This window comes from Parasteatoda tepidariorum, chromosome 6 (genome assembly GCF_982258835.1).
Source record: "Parasteatoda tepidariorum strain Cologne lab strain chromosome 6, Ptep-v5.0, whole genome shotgun sequence".
In the NCBI taxonomy this organism is placed as follows: domain Eukaryota; kingdom Metazoa; phylum Arthropoda; class Arachnida; order Araneae; family Theridiidae; genus Parasteatoda; species Parasteatoda tepidariorum.
The window spans coordinates 104,044,915-104,064,565 of NC_141760.1; the positions used below are offsets into that span (position 1 = coordinate 104,044,915).

At 29.7% G+C, this 19,651-nt stretch overlaps 1 protein-coding gene across 1 annotated transcript; it reads left to right on the forward strand.

Moving 5' to 3' along the window:
- Window positions 1-6,118: 6,118 nt before the first annotated feature.
- On the forward strand, window positions 6,119-18,566 carry LOC147808257 (astacin-like metalloprotease toxin 5). Its single transcript, XM_087166324.1, has 6 exons — window positions 6,119-6,287; window positions 7,804-7,874; window positions 12,950-13,037; window positions 14,502-14,610; window positions 16,143-16,318; window positions 18,307-18,566. The coding sequence occupies exons 1-6, from the start codon at window positions 6,218-6,220 to the stop codon at window positions 18,534-18,536; spliced, it is 744 nt and encodes a 247-aa protein (XP_087022450.1). The 5' UTR covers window positions 6,119-6,217; the 3' UTR covers window positions 18,537-18,566.
- Window positions 18,567-19,651: the final 1,085 nt, after the last annotated feature.

Here is a 19,651-nt window from a genome sequence, read left to right on the forward strand (position 1 = left end):
TATTGCTTATATTTCTGTATAATACTGAGTAATAATCAACATTTTTGCATTTTTCTATTGTTTTATCATCTAATTAAATAATGCAAAAAGAATAAACCAAAAAAAGAATAGTTAAACTTAAAAAAATAGAAATTTAAAAAAACTTGTTTTTCAGCTCTTTTCAAAATGTGTCGGGTAGCCCCGCCCAGTTACAAAAATTTTGTTTTTTGGCTATTTCTTCAGGCGTAAATGAAAATGACCAATGTATTGACAATAGATAAACCTCATTTATCATTTTTATCACAAAATTATTTTATTTATTGCATATTTATATACTTTCAGTAAATTCTATCATTTAATAACAACAAATGTCATACTTTTTATCATTATTAATGTATATATTAATATATTATAATATTAATTTATATTTATATTAAATATTTAACGAAAATAATTTAATTTAAGTAACAATAATTAATAACAATAGTTGTTTTTCAATATAAACTTATTTGGTTGATATCTTCTTATAAACTTAATATAAAATACTTCTTATAAAATTGCAAATTCACTTTGTATTTTGATTGCATTCAAATGCTTCTGTAGATTGATTCGTTTACAAATAAGGGAAAATAAGTAAGTAAGCAAATAGCTTATCATAATATTTATGATTTCTTGATATTAAATTTAATTTGGATATATCTGTTACATTTTAAAAATATTTAATTTTTCATTTTTAAATATATAAATTTATGTTTCATATAATATTAAAACATATATTCATTGTTAAAAATGCATATAACATTCAAATTTGAAGCAATAAAATAATAATCTTTGCAACCGTACATTTATCGACGAAATAAAATTGGACGGTGATACCCGACATTCATGTGAGCGGGGCTACCCGAAATCCAATTTTTTTGTAAATTTGTAATTACTCGAACAATTTTTTACATACAAACTTCTTTCTTTGTGCAAATTAAACTTAAGACTACATACTTTAATGCTGTATGTATAGAAAAAATTATTTTTTTAGTATTAAAATGAAGTTTAATCGAAACATTCAACCAATTTTTCTTAATTTCATGACTACTGTATTCAACATATTTTCAAAACTATTGTTTACCATGTTAAATACTGAACTATTGTTAAATACTTGAAACTTTGAAAATAATCTTTTTTTAATATAACAATTAGTGTCCGATGGCCCATTGACTTGAAAAAATATTCTATACATATGAAATTGACTGTGGGCGGGGGTACCCGCTGGGCGGGGCTACCCTGACTCTCCCCTAACTATATTTTTCGTAAAAATTGATTGGTTAAGTAAACATTTAAAATTAAAAAAATAACTATTGTTGCATTTTTTAACAGAATAACCATCTCAAGACACCCAGATTCTCCCGCCGTCATGTGACTCTTAATACCTAGTGCTGGGTAATAAAGAATTTTTAATATCGCGATATAAGATTTTAACATCGATATATCGCGATATATTTCCCCTCATTTGAAAAATCAATAACAAATTCTTTGTTTTGGAACAAAGACCAATACATTTTATATCCGTCATTGAACAGTCGACCGAATTTTCAGTTTACCACTACCAATGTTCAACTTAACTTCGTATTCTTGTAATTTTGAACACAATCCAGATGACAAAGGAACTCCTGGATTAAATTTTAGGAAAAATGTTCCTTCGAGGAGGTTATTTTGATGGAACTAAGCCACAATTGCGCTACATGGAGAGGAAAACCACGAAAATCTCCCACAGTTAGCCTGACGATAAGGGGACTCTAACCCAGGATCCGTCTACCACTGAGGATATTTCACGTTAGCACTGTGGTCATTGCGGGCCGGCTGCAGATTTCGAATCAACCAGGCATTGCGAGATTAGTGTCAGTGCCCTGTACATCTCATTAGAAGTTGAATGCTCTATCCTCTGAGCCATAGCGGCTCCCACCAATACATTTTATTTTACTTTATAACCGTCATTGAACAGTTGACCCAATTTTGGGTTCAGGACTATTAATGTACAACTTCGTAGCCTTGTAATTTTGAACCCAATCCAGAAGACAAGGGAGCTCCTGGATCAAGTATTCGGAGAAATTCGTTTTCGTGGAGGACTTTTTCATGAAACTAACCCGCATTTGCATTACATGGAGAGGAAAACAACGAAAACCTCTAACGGCTAGCCTGCCGGGAAGAGGACTCTAACCCGTGATCCGTCTACCACTGAGGATATTTTATGTCAGCACTGTGGTCGGTGTGTGCCATGCGCGAAATTCGTAACGACCAGCCATCACTGGGATTCGAATCCGGTTAATCTCATTGGAAGGGGAACGGTCTATCCCCTGAGCCTCCACGACTCCCGGCAGCGTATTGACAAAACATACCGTAGATTGTAAAGGGGTTGGCGAAAATATCAATCGGCGTTGAAGGAGCGTCTTGCAAATCGCCAAACAGCTGTGTGCTTATGTTTTTCTTTTGTTTTCGGTATCACGTATCTATCATTCACTAAGTTATATATGGGTGTCACATTTCAGAGTTTCAAATAAGCTGATCTTCATTAGATTCTTCTGCATTAAATGAAATATAAAGCGTATTTTTTTGTTATAGCTCCGACATAATCGTTTGTATTTGTTAACATAATTGTGTTTATTAGCGTTTTTTAGAAGATCGTAATAAAACTAAGATAAAAAAAATTATATATTATTACCTCCATAGCCCCCTTCTGTATTTTCATAACTTTCATTAAATGTATACGCGTATTTCGAGTAGTGAACTTCTTTACCTACTCATCCACTTATTAAAATTAATAATTTCACAATAACCTCTAATCCTTAATAATGAAATGATTATTACAAAAAAATTTGTTTACTTAAAAGATTAAAAAAAAATTATTGTTCAGCAGTGACTTTGCTACTAATTCTATATTCATTAATTAAACTTAATGGTTCTGCTCGATAACCATTTACAATTTTTTTAAAGTTTTATTTAATTTTCAGTTATTATGGAATTCCTTAAATATTTTTCGACGTAGATGTTATTTAGCAATAATGCGAAAAGCTGAAATTTATAAATGTATAATATTTATAAATGTTTAAGAGAATTATTAGCAGCTATTTTGTACTAATTATTTTAGTTGAAATGTTCATTATACACAGTTTTATAAAAATAATCGTAAAATTCATTGAATGATGGAGACATTGACATTTTAAAATGCAAGTAGAATTCAATAATCATTTCATTTTATAACTGTAAAGCGGTAGATAAGTAACTTCGTTATCAAGTTTTACATGATACGAGAATATTATGCTATTGCTTTATAATGAAAGAACAACATTTTAAGTTCTAAACTTTTTGTGGAAAAGAAAAAAAAAAAAACGAAATTTTTTTCCTGTCATCGGTGTTAGCGATTAGAGAGTGTTTTATCGTATAAATGTTAAGTCAGTGCTGTTCCATTTTAAATAAAAATGCATTTTGCTCCGGAAAAAAAAAATTACTTGAATTTGTCAATAGAAATTCCCTAATTATTGTAGCAAGAACTTTTAAATTTCTAATCAAACTTTCCTCTATTATAATTTTGTGCAAATAATTATTATTAATAATATAAATGACTATTAAAAGGAATTAATTGAGAATGTTCAATTTTAATAAATTAACTGTTTACGCAATCAGATTAATAACTTTTTTCATAATTTACAAATGGAGAAAAAGTCTTTTACAGTTTAAAAGTGAAAAGAAAAATAAAGTTGAGATTAAATTTATAAAGTAAGCATAACTCGAAGGAGGTTGAAGTAAGGGCATTAAAATCAAAATTTCAAAAGAAAAAAAAATCACCTTTTAGTGTACAGTGAGCAATAAACGAAAAATCTAAAACTAACTTTTGATCTAATGATCAGATCTTTACGTTCTAGGACTCAAACTTTAGATTTAGAATTTCCTTAATTCCCTACCACTATTGTAGATATTTACTTTTCACCTAACTTGTAAAATTGTAAAGTTTAGAATTTCTTACAGAATCACTCAGACGAAGTGATTGTGTTTTATTTAAATATTATTTAGAAAGAATTTTTCTAAAAGTATTTCTTTTAAAGTTTTTATCAAACTTTTGTTTTTTATTTATCTATAGTTATTGAAAGTTAAGTTGATGATTTTTAAGTTGAAATGAATGCCGCCCTGCTTTGCATATTTCAAATATTATCTCTAAAGAAATGTATAACTTAACATTAAACACCCAGGAAATTACAATTGTAAATCAAACAATCACTACATTTATTTATTAAAAAACACTCTTATGACCTGATAATAAATTGATCTAAATCTTAAATGTGAGTTTTATAACATATAATTTATTTAAACTCAGCACATACATCTAACCTCTGTGGTCGCCAATGTCTCAATTTTAAAATATAGTTTTTCTTTTATAAATTTTCTGATATTTTCATATAAAGGATAGTATTAAGTTCGAGAATTAAAAATTTGTGCCCAAAAAAGTTGCTAAAAATTATGATTATTATTAATATATGACAACAGGAAGTTTTTAATTGAAGGTTGAAATTTTTTTTTAATTAAGTTATTTTTTAATTATGTTATTTTTTAATTATGTTATTTTTTAATTATATTTTTAATTACCAAACTCATATAACAGTATTTAGGAATCTATAAATTTATGTTACGTATGATAGTTGCATTATAACCTGTATGCAATGCGTGTAAATAAAATATATTTTTAAAACTGTGAATTTTCTATTAATTGCATTTATTATTCTTATATTGAAAAGGTATCAAGTTATCTATGACCTCCATAATGAATAAAGTATTTACCGACTTTTATATATATTAAGGAATTGAATCAATTTTTCACAAAGTTTAAAATCTCATCTCATTCCAAAAAAAAGTTATTTCATAAAATTATGCAAAAAAGTAATTTAATATATATTTTTTTTATAATGAATGCTTCTAGTAATGAAACAAACGCTTTCAAACTTTATTTTAAAAATATTGATTATTTCGTTTACAAGAAACTATTACTTTAAAGAGTGATAACATTTTTGAATACTCTATTTTTTTTCTAGTAAATAATATGTCTTTGTTAATTTCTAAAAAAATAATCTTTATAAAAAAGCTTACATTATTCTTTTATAGAGAATATTGATTTCATAGAAAATATCACTAAAATAAAACAGGTTATGTTTTCTTACAATAAAAGTTAAATAGAATTAATTCTTCAAAATAGCGTTTCAATAAAACATAGTATTAAAATGTTACGTTATTTTTTGTGATTGGTTCATTAATAAATTATTTTTATTTCTTCGCAAACACAATTCTTGTAAAAAAAATTAAAAAATTGAATCTGTTTTATCAAAGAACTAGATCGTTTTATAAAATATAAATTATAGCGCTTAATAAAATATGAATACAGTGTATTTGTAAAGTGATCCTGACAATAAAAAGGTGTTATTTTCTTTTTTATTTTCTCTGCTAAAAGGAATTAATGAGTTATTTTTATTCATAATGGCTAGTCGAGGAGAAGAAGAAAATATCGAATTACACTGCTTAGGTTAATGTAATTTCGTTCTCCCACCACATTTACGCGTAATCCATCGCCAACTCCACCTGCAATCGCCACGTTTACAATCTACGGTATGTTTTGTCAATACGCCTCCCGGCAATACATTTATTATATTGCCACCCTCAATGAATGAAATAGCTCAGTCGGCAACGCCTGATAAATGTAGTCTGTCTATGTGAGAAACTTTTCTCGCCGTTCGACTAGAGCAGTGGCGGTGTCTATGGTTACGAGGGTCAATATTAAAGGCTGGTTTTGACTCGGGTGGTAAAAAAAAGGAATCCTCTCTTTGTTTCTCTTCTATTTCTTGTTTCCATAGCGGCCTTAGACATCGTGGCGAGGGGATTTATTTCCATTGACAAACTATACTGTTGTAAGATTTTCTCCTCTCTCACGGCAGTGGGTTTTATTCATGGGGGGACGATATTTATCGTGCGTTTTCAAGGGTCCTTTACCTGAATATATCTTAAAATGCAAAATGGTACAGTAGTAAAGCAGATCAGCTTCACCAAAAGGAGAGATAAGAACCTAGAATAGTAGATATGAATAAATCTGATTATTCGTGATTTCATTCCATTTATGTTTTGTGGGAGCAGCTGTTTGTTTTCCATGATAAGTGTTATTTAAAAGAAGTGAAATTTTTTGTTCTGTTCCACTCCGTTGTTAAAAATGGCGAGAAATTCGATTGTTATCGGCATTTTTATTTTGTTCTTAGGATGCATTTACGGTTTTCCTGTAGGTAAGGGATTGGTTTTTGAAATGAAATTGTCCATAATCATTCGACGAAGACCAAAAAGAGTCTTACTTATTTTCAGTTAAAGCTTACTTAAAATGCAGCTCTGAGTTAAACTGTCTGACTTAATTTTAAAACTCCAATGTTATTGATAAAGCGATGGAAAATTCATTAAATTTATCATATTTTCATATCGATTAACAGTTTGGTTAATATGTTTACAACTGCTATCGAATTTTATTTACTTACTCGATGCGTTCTCTCAAAAGAAGATCGTTTATTTAGGTTTTGTTTATAACAGACTAAAATATACATTGAACAACTTCTAACTATTTTGTTTTTGGAAAATTGAAGAATATCACGATACCAACCTATAATTTTAAATTACCACAACTTGTATAACTTGGGGAAAATACATTGAGTATTTATCCTGCTCAAAATTCATATGTATCAGAGTATTTATGATTTTTATTGAAAATTCAGTCGTTTTTCTTTTAGGTTTTTCAAAATAATGTGCAATATATTTTTAAGTTTTACTTACATTGTCAATAGTTAATTTATAATTTACTAGGTTTAATTAAACTCGTAGTCTTTTTAGTTTTCTTAATCTGATGGTGGTTAATTCATTTTCTATTCCTAATTCCCGACATTTGTGGTTTTGAAACTAACATCAAAGCGTTATGTCAGAAACATACATTTGAAATGCAAAATTTTTTTCAAGTAATATATGCTGATAAATTTTTGACTAATTATGTCGAATAACAATTTAATTTGACTCTGAGTTTTTATATCATTCTTGCAAATGATTAAAAGCATACAGCTTAACACTAAACATACCATAGGTGGTCAAATGACCGTTTAAGAACTTTTGCATCGAAAATGCGCTTATAATCTTATCGTTTCTGCGCATTTGACTTTATGACTTTTTCTAACAATTATATACAGTTAATATTCTATTATTATTATTACTTGTATTTTGTTTGCTTCGAATAATACTTGTCGTATACCTATTTCTACCACAACCGGTCAAAACTGATATTTATTTGTGAAATTTTCAGTGTGGTGTTCCTTTGGTTTTGCGGTCGAAGTTAAAATGATACTCCAATACGTTAGCGCTTTTAACTTACAAATTTTTACGAAATGCTTTATTTTTCTTTATATAAGTTTGATACGTAACATTCCAAACCGATATTTATTTGTGATTTTCAGTTTGGTTTGTGTCTGAGTTTGGTGTGCTTTAGGTTTTGGCAATGGAAAATGCTTTTAAGTAGGTTTTTTGCAATTTATTTTTCATTTGATATTTTCTAACGGGCGCATGCGCACTTCACCAGAACTGACGCCTGCGCAATTATTTGAAATCTTACGTACTGGAACGTGCGGAAGCTAACGTAAATTTGAGGAATTTCCTACTTATTAATTAGTTTGCCTTGAAAGATTTTAATAGACATTTAAAATAATTTAGTTGTTGTCTGAAAGTATCAAATTTTACTTTGTATGTATTTTGTATTTAATTATTTTGTAGATGATCCATTTAATTCCCCATTGGAAAATCCTGATCTCTTTGGAGGGGACATGCTGGGATTCGATGCTGAGGTATTGCACAATGCTTGAACCATTTAACATTTTCTAAGTGTTTCAATTATTTTATATAAGATTCTCAAAACACAATTTTCAAAACACAATTCCCCAAACACCCCTTAAAAAATTTTGAGAATTCTTAACGACAATGAAGTTGTTAGCTAAAGTTAATAGCGCCTGCTCTGTCTATCTGTTGATTGAAAAAGAATTCTTAACGATAATGAAGTTGTTAGCTGAAGTTAATAGCGCCTGCTCTATCTATCTGTTGATTGAAAAAGAATTCTTAACGATAATGAAGTTGTTAGCTGAAGTTAATAGCGCCTGCTCTATCTATCTGTTGATTGAAAAAGAATTCTTTACGATAATGAAGTTGTTAGCTAAAGTTAATAGCGCCTGCTCTGTCTATCTGTTGATTGAAAAAGAATTCTTAACGATAATGAAGTTGTTAGCTGAAGTTAATAGCGCCTGCTCTATCTATCTGTTGATTGAAAAAGAATTCTTAACGATAATGAAGTTGTTAGCTAAAGTTAATAGCGCCTGCTCTATCTATCTGTTGATTGAAAAAGAATTCTTAACGATAATGAAGTTGTTAGCTAAAGTTAATAGCGCCTGCTCTATCTATCTGTTGATTGAAAAAGAATTCTTAACGATAATGAAGTTGTTAGCTGAAGTTAATAGCGCCTGCTCTATCTATCTGTTGATTGAAAAAGAATTCTTAACGATAATGAAGTTGTTAGCTAAAGTTAATAGCGCCTGCTCTATCTATCTGTTGATTGAAAAAGAATTCTTAACGATAATGAAGTTGTTAGCTAAAGTTAATAGAGCCTGCTCTATCTATCTGTTGATTGAAAAAGAATTCTTAACGATAATGAAGTTGTTAGCTAAAGTTAATAGCGCCTGCTCTATCTATCTGTTGATTGAAAAAGAATTCTTAACGATAATGAAGTTGTTAGCTGAAGTTAATAGCGCCTGCTCTATCTATCTGTTGATTGAAAAAGAATTCTTAACGATAATGAAGTTGTTAGCTGAAGTTAATAGCGCCTGCTCTATCTATCTGTTGATTGAAAAAGAATTCTTTACGATAATGAAGTTGTTAGCTGAAGTTAATAGCGCCTGCTCTATCTATCTGTTGATTGAAAAAGAATTCTTAACGATAATGAAGTTGTTAGCTAAAGTTAATAGCGCCTGCTCTATCTATCTGTTGATTGAAAAAGAATTCTTAACGATAATGAAGTTGTTAGCTAAAGTTAATAGCGCCTGCTCTATCTATCTGTTGATTGAAAAAGAATTCTTAACGATAATGAAGTTGTTAGCTGAAGTTAATAGCGCCTGCTCTATCTATCTGTTGATTGAAAAAGAATTCTTAACGATAATGAAATTGTTAGCTAAAGTTAATAGCGCCTGCTCTATCTATCTGTTGATTGAAAAAGAATTCTTAACGATAATGAAGTTGTTAGCTAAAGTTAATAGCGCCTGCTCTATCTATCTGTTGATTGAAAAAGAATGTTCTGTTAAAAAAATCTTAAAGATTTAAAATCCTGTGTAATATTTCGTGATTTAACCCCTCACTTTTTAAAAGAGAAAAATAATTATTATTTTCGTATGCAGGGTTAATCATTTAGAAAGTTACAAATTTTTGAGGAGGCTTGTTGTTGTAGTTCATTTACGTCGAGCTAGACTATCACTTCACGCAAATTGTGTATTGTAAATTATGTATTACAAAATGTATTACTTACATGTTGATCGCCAGAATTGTATGAATGGTTAACACACTAGGATCCCCCCGAGGAAGTTTTTGCCCCGGGCCTCAATCAGGCTAAGTCGGGTCCTGATCATTGTCTTTTGAGACTGTTTTGAGCATCATCTCTTGTATACGTGTCTTTGTCACCTGATTAGTTATTTGTGTTTTTAAAAAAATCGTCGTTTGAAGACCTGTGTTTTCAAAACGTAAGAATTGCCATTTGAAATTTTTTTTTTTTTGAAGTTATACTTCTTATGCGAATTCCAACAAGGTTGCGTTAAACGCTTAACGCTACATTTTTATTGACCGGGAAATCACGTGGTAGGATCCAGTTTTCACTCATTCATTTCCATATTGTTTTGGTTCTCACTAGCATAAAAATAATAAAAGTCATAAAAACGAACGCCCCCTATAGTCAACGAACTATAGGGGGCGTTGTTGTATGAGACGCATACCTGCGATTTCTATATGAACCGTCATTCAGTTACTTTGGGGACGTCTTTAATGTAGAGTGTAGCATTGTAACGTACCTTCTTTATTATGGTTTTTTTTTTTTTTTAAAGAAGGAGCATCCAAAACACATCTGAAAAATATTTGTAAATGAACAGAAAAAAATATGTATCTTCTTATTAGAGTTAAAACCTAATGCCTGAGAAATAGTTTTACTAAATTTAATGATATAACCTGAAAGGCCTATTTAAACTTTACAATCCATAGTTTTAAGAATCATATTACTTCAAACATTAAAATAAGCAAAAAGTATACATAAGCTTCATAATTTTATGTAATTTAATTTTGTAAATAAAGTTTTTTGACAAGTAATTTTATCAAAAAATTTTAAGTTTTAATAAAAATCATTATTTAGAAACTGAAAAACGTAAAGTAAAGAATGCTTACGATACAAAACAAAAAAAAAACAATTCTAAAAATTCCTTATATTAAAATAAACAACTTTCATGTTTTTTTCTTTTTGATTCATAATCGGACGTAGAAAACCATTCTATAGAAAACTATCATCAAGAAAAAAACTACTTAAAAGAAAATTTTTTTATTTTATAAAAATTAACACTTACCTGCTTTTTAAATCAGAAGAATTCCAAAATGATTTGTTCTTCGATTTTTGTTACCATTTTTTAGTGCTACGAAAATGCGTCTTTGGGATTTGCCAAAAATAGAACAAGATGCAATTTTATTTTTTCTGGAGCTAAATATTTTGCCCATTGTCCACCGAAATCCGATAAACTACTTTGATTTTAAATAAAGTGTTTCGTTTTATGATTTGTCACAAAAATTTAAGGTGTAGATTGGCGGCACTTAAAAACAGCCAAATCTGTAGCTGCTGTGGCGTTAATACATAAGTACCGAATTTTTATTCATACTTTTCTGAATCATATTACTTGAAACATTAGAATATGCAAAATGTATACATAAACACATAATGTTATACCATTTATGTTTTCAAAAAAAGTATTTTGACAACAATTTTTATCAAAAAATTATAAACTATAAAACGGAAAATAAAGAATTCTTTACATTGAAATAAAAACTTTCGTATAGTTTCTTTTCTTAATATTCTTAATCAGACGTAAGAAACCATTCTGTAGAGAACTATCATCAAATAAGAAAAAAAAAGTTTTACAAGCTAATTTTTTATTATAAAAATCATAACACTTACCTTCTTTATAAATCCGTAGAGTTCCAAATGAAATGTTCTTCGTTTGAAAGTTTTATTTTCAAATAATATGTGCATAGATTATCCCTTTATTACTTTTAGATAACATACCACACATCAAAATTTTATACTTGTAAGATCTCGATATGAATTTGAATATGTAGCTTAAAAACAGAACAGCTGAATTCTAGTTGAAATTATCTATTCTTTCAAAACTAAGAAATACTTACCAAGAAAACGATAAAAAATTTATTAATCATCAGCACAAATGACACTATTTCAAGTAATTTGGTTGATTCTTTATTGTTGTTTTCCGAATTATATAGATACAGAAATATATACTGTTCTATAACAAAGAAGAATTCAATAACTATTGCAGTTCTTGACCTTCTGAATTCACATTTCTTTATTGGAATGACGAAAGCAATGTTGACTTCATTTTAATTTGTAATGGATTGAAGACAGAAAAAATTATTTTACCGTAATATACACATCTGTAACAGCAAGTGATCATGAAATTATAAGTTATGTTGTTGGTAATAGAAAGGTAATAAATTATTGAGAAATTGTTCTTCGAATGCTTGGCGTGTTCTGCTTCAATGTTTGGCATGTTCTGGTTAGTTTTTTCAAGTTCTTCAGCTGTTCCTTAGGGAAATTTTGATTTTACTTTGCTGCTAAGAAAATGGCGTCCGTCATGGCCGATGATTTTGATGGAACTAAATGAAAACGTGATAAATTAATGTCTGATATTTACAGGCTCCCGATAGAGGGCGTACTCGAGCGTTGCGATCGCGAATTGTTTTTCTATAAATATTTTTTTAGTTTGTTTTGATACACACATAATTTAATAGGACAGAATTTTTATTTTCAAATTTAGTGGATAACAATTGTAAAAAATGAGTGAAAACAATCCCACAGACAATGCGACGGATTTAAGGTTATGTCAAGGTACGTCTCTTGTGAATATCAATTGATTGTTAGGTTTTCTCTTCTGAAATTACATTATGACGCATTCACATACATTATTAATACAAATAAATTTTCCAGGGCGAGACGATGAGGCAACCACAAGCACTTCCACTGGTTCAAGAGGCCCACGAGGGAAAAATGCACAATATTACCGTGATTACAGAGCACGGAAGCGAGCGGAGCAGGAAAAAGAGTCGTTGAATAGAACTAGTGATCCTTCTACGACTGCTGATTCTTCTACAATTAACGTCGCAGGTTGTGAAGTTTAACTTCTTCCGCTCGGAAGGACTCCACGCACTATTTTTTTTTATAAAGCACTTAAATGTTAAAGTGTAAGAATTCTTACCTTGTCAACAATATACCAACTTCGGACTTAACTTTTAAACTTTCTTTTTAGATTTTGTAATGGTACGATGAACATAAGTAGCATAATTAACCCATCAGATAGGGATTTTATTGCTGTAAAAGCTGCCCGCATTAATTTCGAAGTTTAATAGTCCTGATTAATAGTATATAATTGAAATTTTAACAATTAATAAGCAGTAAAATAACAAAGTAAGAAGTACATTTTAAAAATATTTATTACTGTGCCAAACAAACTAAAAGTACTTTTCATCGTTACAAAATTAAGGAGCTCAAATTGTGATAGTTTCAGTTTCTTATTTTTAATTTTCTTTTGTAAAAAAAAAAAAAAAATCTAAATTTTAGGATCGAAACGCAGTCGTCGACAAAAGGCAACTATGGCCGGGAGGAATAGTTCCATATGTTGAGGATCCCGGTTTACATAAAACCGTATGTAAGTAATACTTCACCAAACTTATTGACGTTTTGGTACATCACTTGATTTTGTAACTATATTCACGAATGTATTAAATAACATTTTTTATAGCAGGGGAGAGTGGGGTCAATTGTAACATTTTTTACTTAACTATTTTTAACTAACAAAAAATCGAATATATTATTATATCAGTATTAATTGACAGACGAGTAAAGTAGACTATCCTCTACTAGAAAAAAAAAATAAATACCTTATTTTAAATGTTATTATATTAGTTATTAACAATTTTTGTCAGTCGTGCACTTGTTACAATTGTCCCCACTTACAATTGTAACAGTTCATAAATTCAACTAGTTAATTATACATATTATCATAGTTGTGATATATTTTTTATTGATCAAAATAGTTGTGATATTTTAGGAGTAAAAATAATAATGAGTAGAGACCTAAAGGGTTAAACTTTTAACTTTAAGGGGTTAAAAATTTTAATTTATGCTGTGAAAGGTGACAAATAAAATAATGCACATGCAACATAATATAAATAATATAGGAAACTATTGATGGTTCTTAAAGACTTAAGTAATGGTTTGTAAACATAAGATTATTTATTTTCAGCTGTTACAATTGTCCCCAAGACGCCATTTCAGCTTCATTTGTTAAAAACAATGCTAGTTAATTAACTAAACTAATCTTTTTTTTATTGAAATGTTAATCAAGGTGTCCACTTACATATTCGGTTAATAATTTTAATTTGTTTAATATAATATTCTAATACCAAAAAAAGTACTTACGTAGCGTGAAAATATCTTTTGTGATGTAACTCTTTCAAAAGTACATAAAAATGGCTCGACATTTTTGCTCTGTTACAATCGTACCCTGTTACAATTGACCCCACTCTCCCCTACCCTGCTAGTAGTAAATTAAGGTTTTAAAATGTTTATGTTACCATGAATGACCGAGCTCAAGAGAATGTCGACTTTCTCCGGTGAATGTCAACAATCACATAGTCGCTTTGGTGATTGTTCGAAATATTTGTTACGGCCGATTCAATATTAATTTATTCGTTCTTATTATTATATTTATTCGATATTTTAATATCTGCTAAGGATAGATAAGGAAAAACATCAGTGTTCGGAGTAACGGTTAAATGCATACTGGGCAGTGTTACTTGACTTTGAAAAAACATTGATGTAGGGCATACCGGGCAAATGTATATCTTGCAGTGGCATTTAACTAGACCTAGTACATATTTTGGACATTTACCAAAGTGACTATGCGATTGTCAACATTCACCGGTGGATGTCAACAACCACTAATTTCGGTCATTCAGAATAGTATTTATATTTGAAGACTATTTATTTAGTTTGGTGAAAAATTTATGAATGCGTGTATGCATTCTTTTTTAAAAATAAATAAAGTTATTATTTTTACGGATTTCGTGCGTTTTGTATACTTATCAGCCGGTTATACGTTTCTCTACAGTTAAATGGATCCTTCAAAAAAGCTTCGATGAATATCATAAGATGACCTGCATAAAATTTGTTCCTAGAACAACGGAAGCAGATTATATTCGACTATTCCCTGGACAAGGGTAAGAATGTCTTAATCTATTAAAATATTGGGCAAGCAAGAAAGTAGTTTTGGTTTTTCAGTGCGAAATAAAAAAAAATTCTACTCGAATGAATGTTAATCAGTCAAATATCTTCCATTTTGTTCCATGACCTTTTGCCATTTTCTGGCTAATAAAGCTCCTGGCCCATATCAGCAGAAAACTCAATCAAGTGTGATATAAGGTCATCGTTCTGACTAGAATTTTTACCATTTAAAACATTTTTTCAACTTCGAAATAAATGATAATTCTATTGTAAAGTCGAGGCTATATGGCGGATGCGACATGATTTCTGAACTACGTTCTAATAATATTGTACGTGTTGCTAAAGAAGCGCGAGGCCTCACATTGTTTTGGTGGTGCACGATTCCTCCGTATAGCCTTGACCTTGCACCATCGGATTATTATTTATTTAGAAGTTTTAAATGGTAAAAATTTCAATACATTTAGTTCTTTTATTGTACAGAAAAAGAAAAGAGTTTTATTTCACTCTAAAAAACAGCAATTATTTTATTACCAACTTGATGGAATGTTAAAAAATTTTAACTCCGACTAATTCCTGTAAAAATAAAAATCACACAATTATCAATCCAAACCTACATGAATTTAATGCTTAGCATTTAATGTTTAAAATCTAAAATTTTAGGTAAATGAAGGCTTAATCAAAAGGAAGGCGAAATTTAAAATTTGCTCCATTTTCATAATGAAATGTTGCCGGCGAAAAGAATAAGACCGTGGAACAATTCGGTATTCACACTTCAAGAAGAAGAAGAAGACCTTCCATACTCACACACGTGACTTATTACGTCAGCAAGCTAATCTTTATCTACAAAATGACGTATTAAAGTTGAGTTAATTTTCTCTACATAAACTAGAATGTTAATTAATAAGTTAATTAAATACCAGAGCAGAATCGAACATCGAATTAGTTGAAATAAAAAAAAATTTTTGTCTATTTCTTTTATTTAACTTGGACTTGTTATTTGTTTACGTATTTTATGGTGACCGTGTTTCTTGTGTCTTACAATATGAATGCCATACAAGTTTCTATAGTAACCATAGGCCTATGGTGTTTTGTCATATAATCTGTGGTAACCATAGATTACCATGTGTATGTCTATCTATGGTAGTGTTAAGAATATTCGTATCCGGAAGCGCTCCAGCAGCTCCCCCTATGTAACTGGGATTAATGTGAATTATTATGTCTTGAGTGTCTGTGTTAATATGTATGTGTTTGTGTTACGTCCCAATAAATGTTTCTAAAAGTCGTTTGTCAATTCGAAAGTAATTAGTTTCGTAACAGAAAATTGGTGCATCGGCCGGGAAATAGTTTCAAAATAATTGCGACAATTCGTTTGTCAATTCGAAAGTAATTAGTTTCGTAACAGGTAGACTTTCCTATGGGAAGATTTGAAACTGCTGTCATTCGGGGGGAAACTTACCCTAAATAGAAGTCAGCTTCTGTTTTTAAAATGTGTAATACTATTCGAATTTTCTTTTCTATTGATGCGAAGGTGTTACTCTCATGTTGGGAAGACAGGAGGAGCTCAACCGGTTTCTTTGGGAGAACATTGCGGTTGGGAAGGTACAATTATTCACGAACTGGGGCACGCCATCGGTTTCTACCACGAGCAAAACAGATCTGACAGGGATCAGTATATAAGAATATTTTGGGAGAACATAAAGGCAGGTATTCAGTTCTTTTCAATATTCCATTTGTAGTCATTTATTTACATACAGTGCCTTTGCCAAATTATTAGACACACTGTAAGATTCTATGTAAAATCTTAATTATCAGGTAATACTATACAGCTTTATTGTTTTTATCTGACTGTTTGCACTTGTTTACGTTCGTGTATCAATTGGAGAAATTAAACGATATATAATATAAATTCGACGATTGGATAAATTAGACGATATATTATATAAATATAGAATATTTATTATGTCAGATATTACATTAGTATATTATAATAATTAGACTAAATTATTAGTGGCACTGTAGTTTTTTAATAATGACATGTTTTGAACGAGTTCATATGCAATACTTTTATATTTAAACATACATGTAATGGGTTTTTATTCAGGAGATTTTTTATATACTTCCTATTTGTATTTATTTTTAACGTATTGCATTACAATGTTAAACAATTGATACACGAATGTAAATAAATTCAAACCGGTATCAGTCACGTAAAAGCAATAAAGCTGTAGATAAGTAAGATTTTACACAGAATCTTATAATGCGTATAATAATTTGGCAAAGGGACTGTAAGAACCAAAAACTAACTTTTAAAGTAAAACCATTACATTTCTATTCGACAAGAGTAAAATAGGCATACCTGCGATGATTTGTTAAGAGTTACAATCTATATAAACAGCGCAAAATAAAAAAACGTACTACCCTGAAAAACTTTTTATCTAGTTATCGGATCTTCACGTTCTAGAAAACAATCTTAATGGTTCGAGGGGATGACATAATTAATAAGCGAAGAAGATTTTTTAAGTTACAAAAACTCTGAATAGGTGCCTTTTTTCCCCGACGGATTCGGATTTTTGATCCCCAAAATATAGGGCGTAATCTGGGAAATATTGTCGAAATAGTTTGGGCAGGAGCGTGATCCTAAGTCTGGACCCCCTAATGCTAATTTTGTTTTTGTGCGTATTTTGCCATATATGGCTGGAACTTTTTAAGCGATTTATTAAAAAAAATTACACACAATTATAACATTCGTTTATCTAAAGATAATTTTACGTATTCAATAACTTTTGGTGAATAGTTATTATTTTATTTAAATAGGCGAAAAAATTTTGAATTGTAAAGTATGCAATTTTTTTCTTATTAAATAATGTAATTTTACATAGCAAATTACAAAATCTAAGCTACATTGATTGGATAATTCCTGATTAATTGAAGATGTAGTTTTAAAACTACTCAACCATAATATTACTTAAAAATTATAATACACTTAAAAATCAAAAATGAGAATATATATATATATATATACCAAACTATTAGATGCACTATAAAGATTCTATGTAAATTCTTAATTAACAGGTGACACTATAAAACATAAATGCTTTTAAGCGGCTGATATCGGCTTGCACTTGTTCATGTTCGTGTATCAATTGGTGTTAACGCTGTAGTGCAAAATAAAAAGTGTAGTGCTCCTGAATAAAAACCCATCACATATGTATGTTTAAATATAAAAGTATTGCATATAAACTCTTGCAAAACATGCAGTTATTAAAACACTGCAATGTGTCTGATAATTTGGTCTAATTATTATAATATACTAATATAATACCTGATATAATAAATGTTCTATATTTATATAATATATCGTCTGCTTTATCCAATCGTCGAATTTATATTATATAGCGTCTAATTTAACCAATTGATACACTAACGTAAGCACGTACAAGCTATATATATATATATATATATATATATATATATATATATATATATATATATATATATATATATATATATATATATATATATATATATATATATATATATACATATATATATATATACATATATATATATATATATATACATATATATATATATATATATATATATATATATATATATATATATATATATATATATATATATATATATATATATATATATATATATATATGGTGTAATTATTGTTGTTGCAGGGATGGAGGATCAATTCTTTCTGCTGAAACCCTATGAGAATCAATTATTGACTCCTTTTGACTATGAATCCATTATGCTGTATGGCTCCCTGGCCTTCTCCAAGGATTACAGGGGAAGGAAAAGAACCATTGAGGCTCTGGACGGAAGTTGGCTCAACGATCCTGTCTCCAAGAAGAAGTTAAGTCAGAGGGACATCGAAAGAATTAAAAAATTGTACAACTGTCCATAGATTATTATTAAATTATTCTTTTTTAGGCGATATGACTGCCTGTTTTCTTTTTTCTATTCATGCTTCTTTATTTCTATTTTCGCTCAAATGTGGACTTTCGCTAAAATGAAGCGAATGGAGATGAAGATGAACTACAGATTTTGTATGGGATATAAAGGATTAGATATACAGTTCTGTAAATATACAGTCGCTTATAACGAATTCTGACTTAACGAAAACTCAGAAGCGGTGAAATCTTAAATACTTGGTTGGTACAGTGCTCAGTTAATTGGAGCAAAGCTCGCTTTTAATGAGTAAGTCCCGGTTTCAGCGAGAAATATTTTTGCGAATCATAAAATTTCTATTCAATTCCATTTCGCCGGAAAATCTTTTTATATGACTGGCCGGGGAAAGGCTCTTTAAGTCAAATAATCACGGCAACATCGTGTATGGTGTGACCCAGTGGTTAGGGCTGTGGGCGAGTATGATTTGTTGAGCAGGAAAAAGTGGGTTCGAATCCCGGGGGTGGTCAATTTTTAATTTTTTGCTTTGTTTATCTTTTTATATTATTTTTTAATGTGTTTTCGATATTTTAAAGGATTTGATATGTAAAAAATAGTTTTTTTCCTTCAGGAAATAGCGAAATAAAATAAACAAACAAAAAAATAAATTAAGAAATATACCACCGCCGGGATTTTAACCTGCGTCATCCCGCTCAACGAATCTTACTCGTGCACGGCCCAAACCACTGGGCCACGCTAAATATTCTTAGCAGCTGCGTATGAGTCGTGGCGTGGTTGGTAGCAGTGCGGGTACGTTAGATTTCTAGAACTGGAGGTACTGGGATCAACTCCGGGCGAAGGATGATTTTCAATTTTTTTTATTCATTTAATTTATATATTTTTTTTTATATGTTTTTCGATTTTTAGCGAGAATAAATTTTTCTATACATAAAAATAACTATTTTTTCAATGGGAAATATCGAATAATAGCTAAAAAACGGATAAATTCCGGATAACATCTTTTTCAAGATTTTAACGGGAATAAAGTGTTCTATATCTAAAAATAAGTATCCTTCTATGTTAAAAAGCGAATAAAGGCTGAAAACGGATAAAAATTGTCTCCAATGTCACACC

Excerpts from the sequence above, each read along its gene's own strand:
- LOC147808257 (XM_087166324.1), top strand. The coding sequence starts at position 6,218 with ATGGCGAGAAATTCGATTGTTATCGGCATTTTTATTTTGTTCTTAGGA. Across the intron at positions 7,875-12,949 it reads TGCTGGGATTCGATGCTGAG|GATCGAAACGCAGTCGTCGA; the intron begins GTATTGCACAAT and ends TCTAAATTTTAG. Across the intron at positions 16,319-18,306 it reads TTGGGAGAACATAAAGGCAG|GGATGGAGGATCAATTCTTT; the intron begins GTATTCAGTTCT and ends TTGTTGTTGCAG.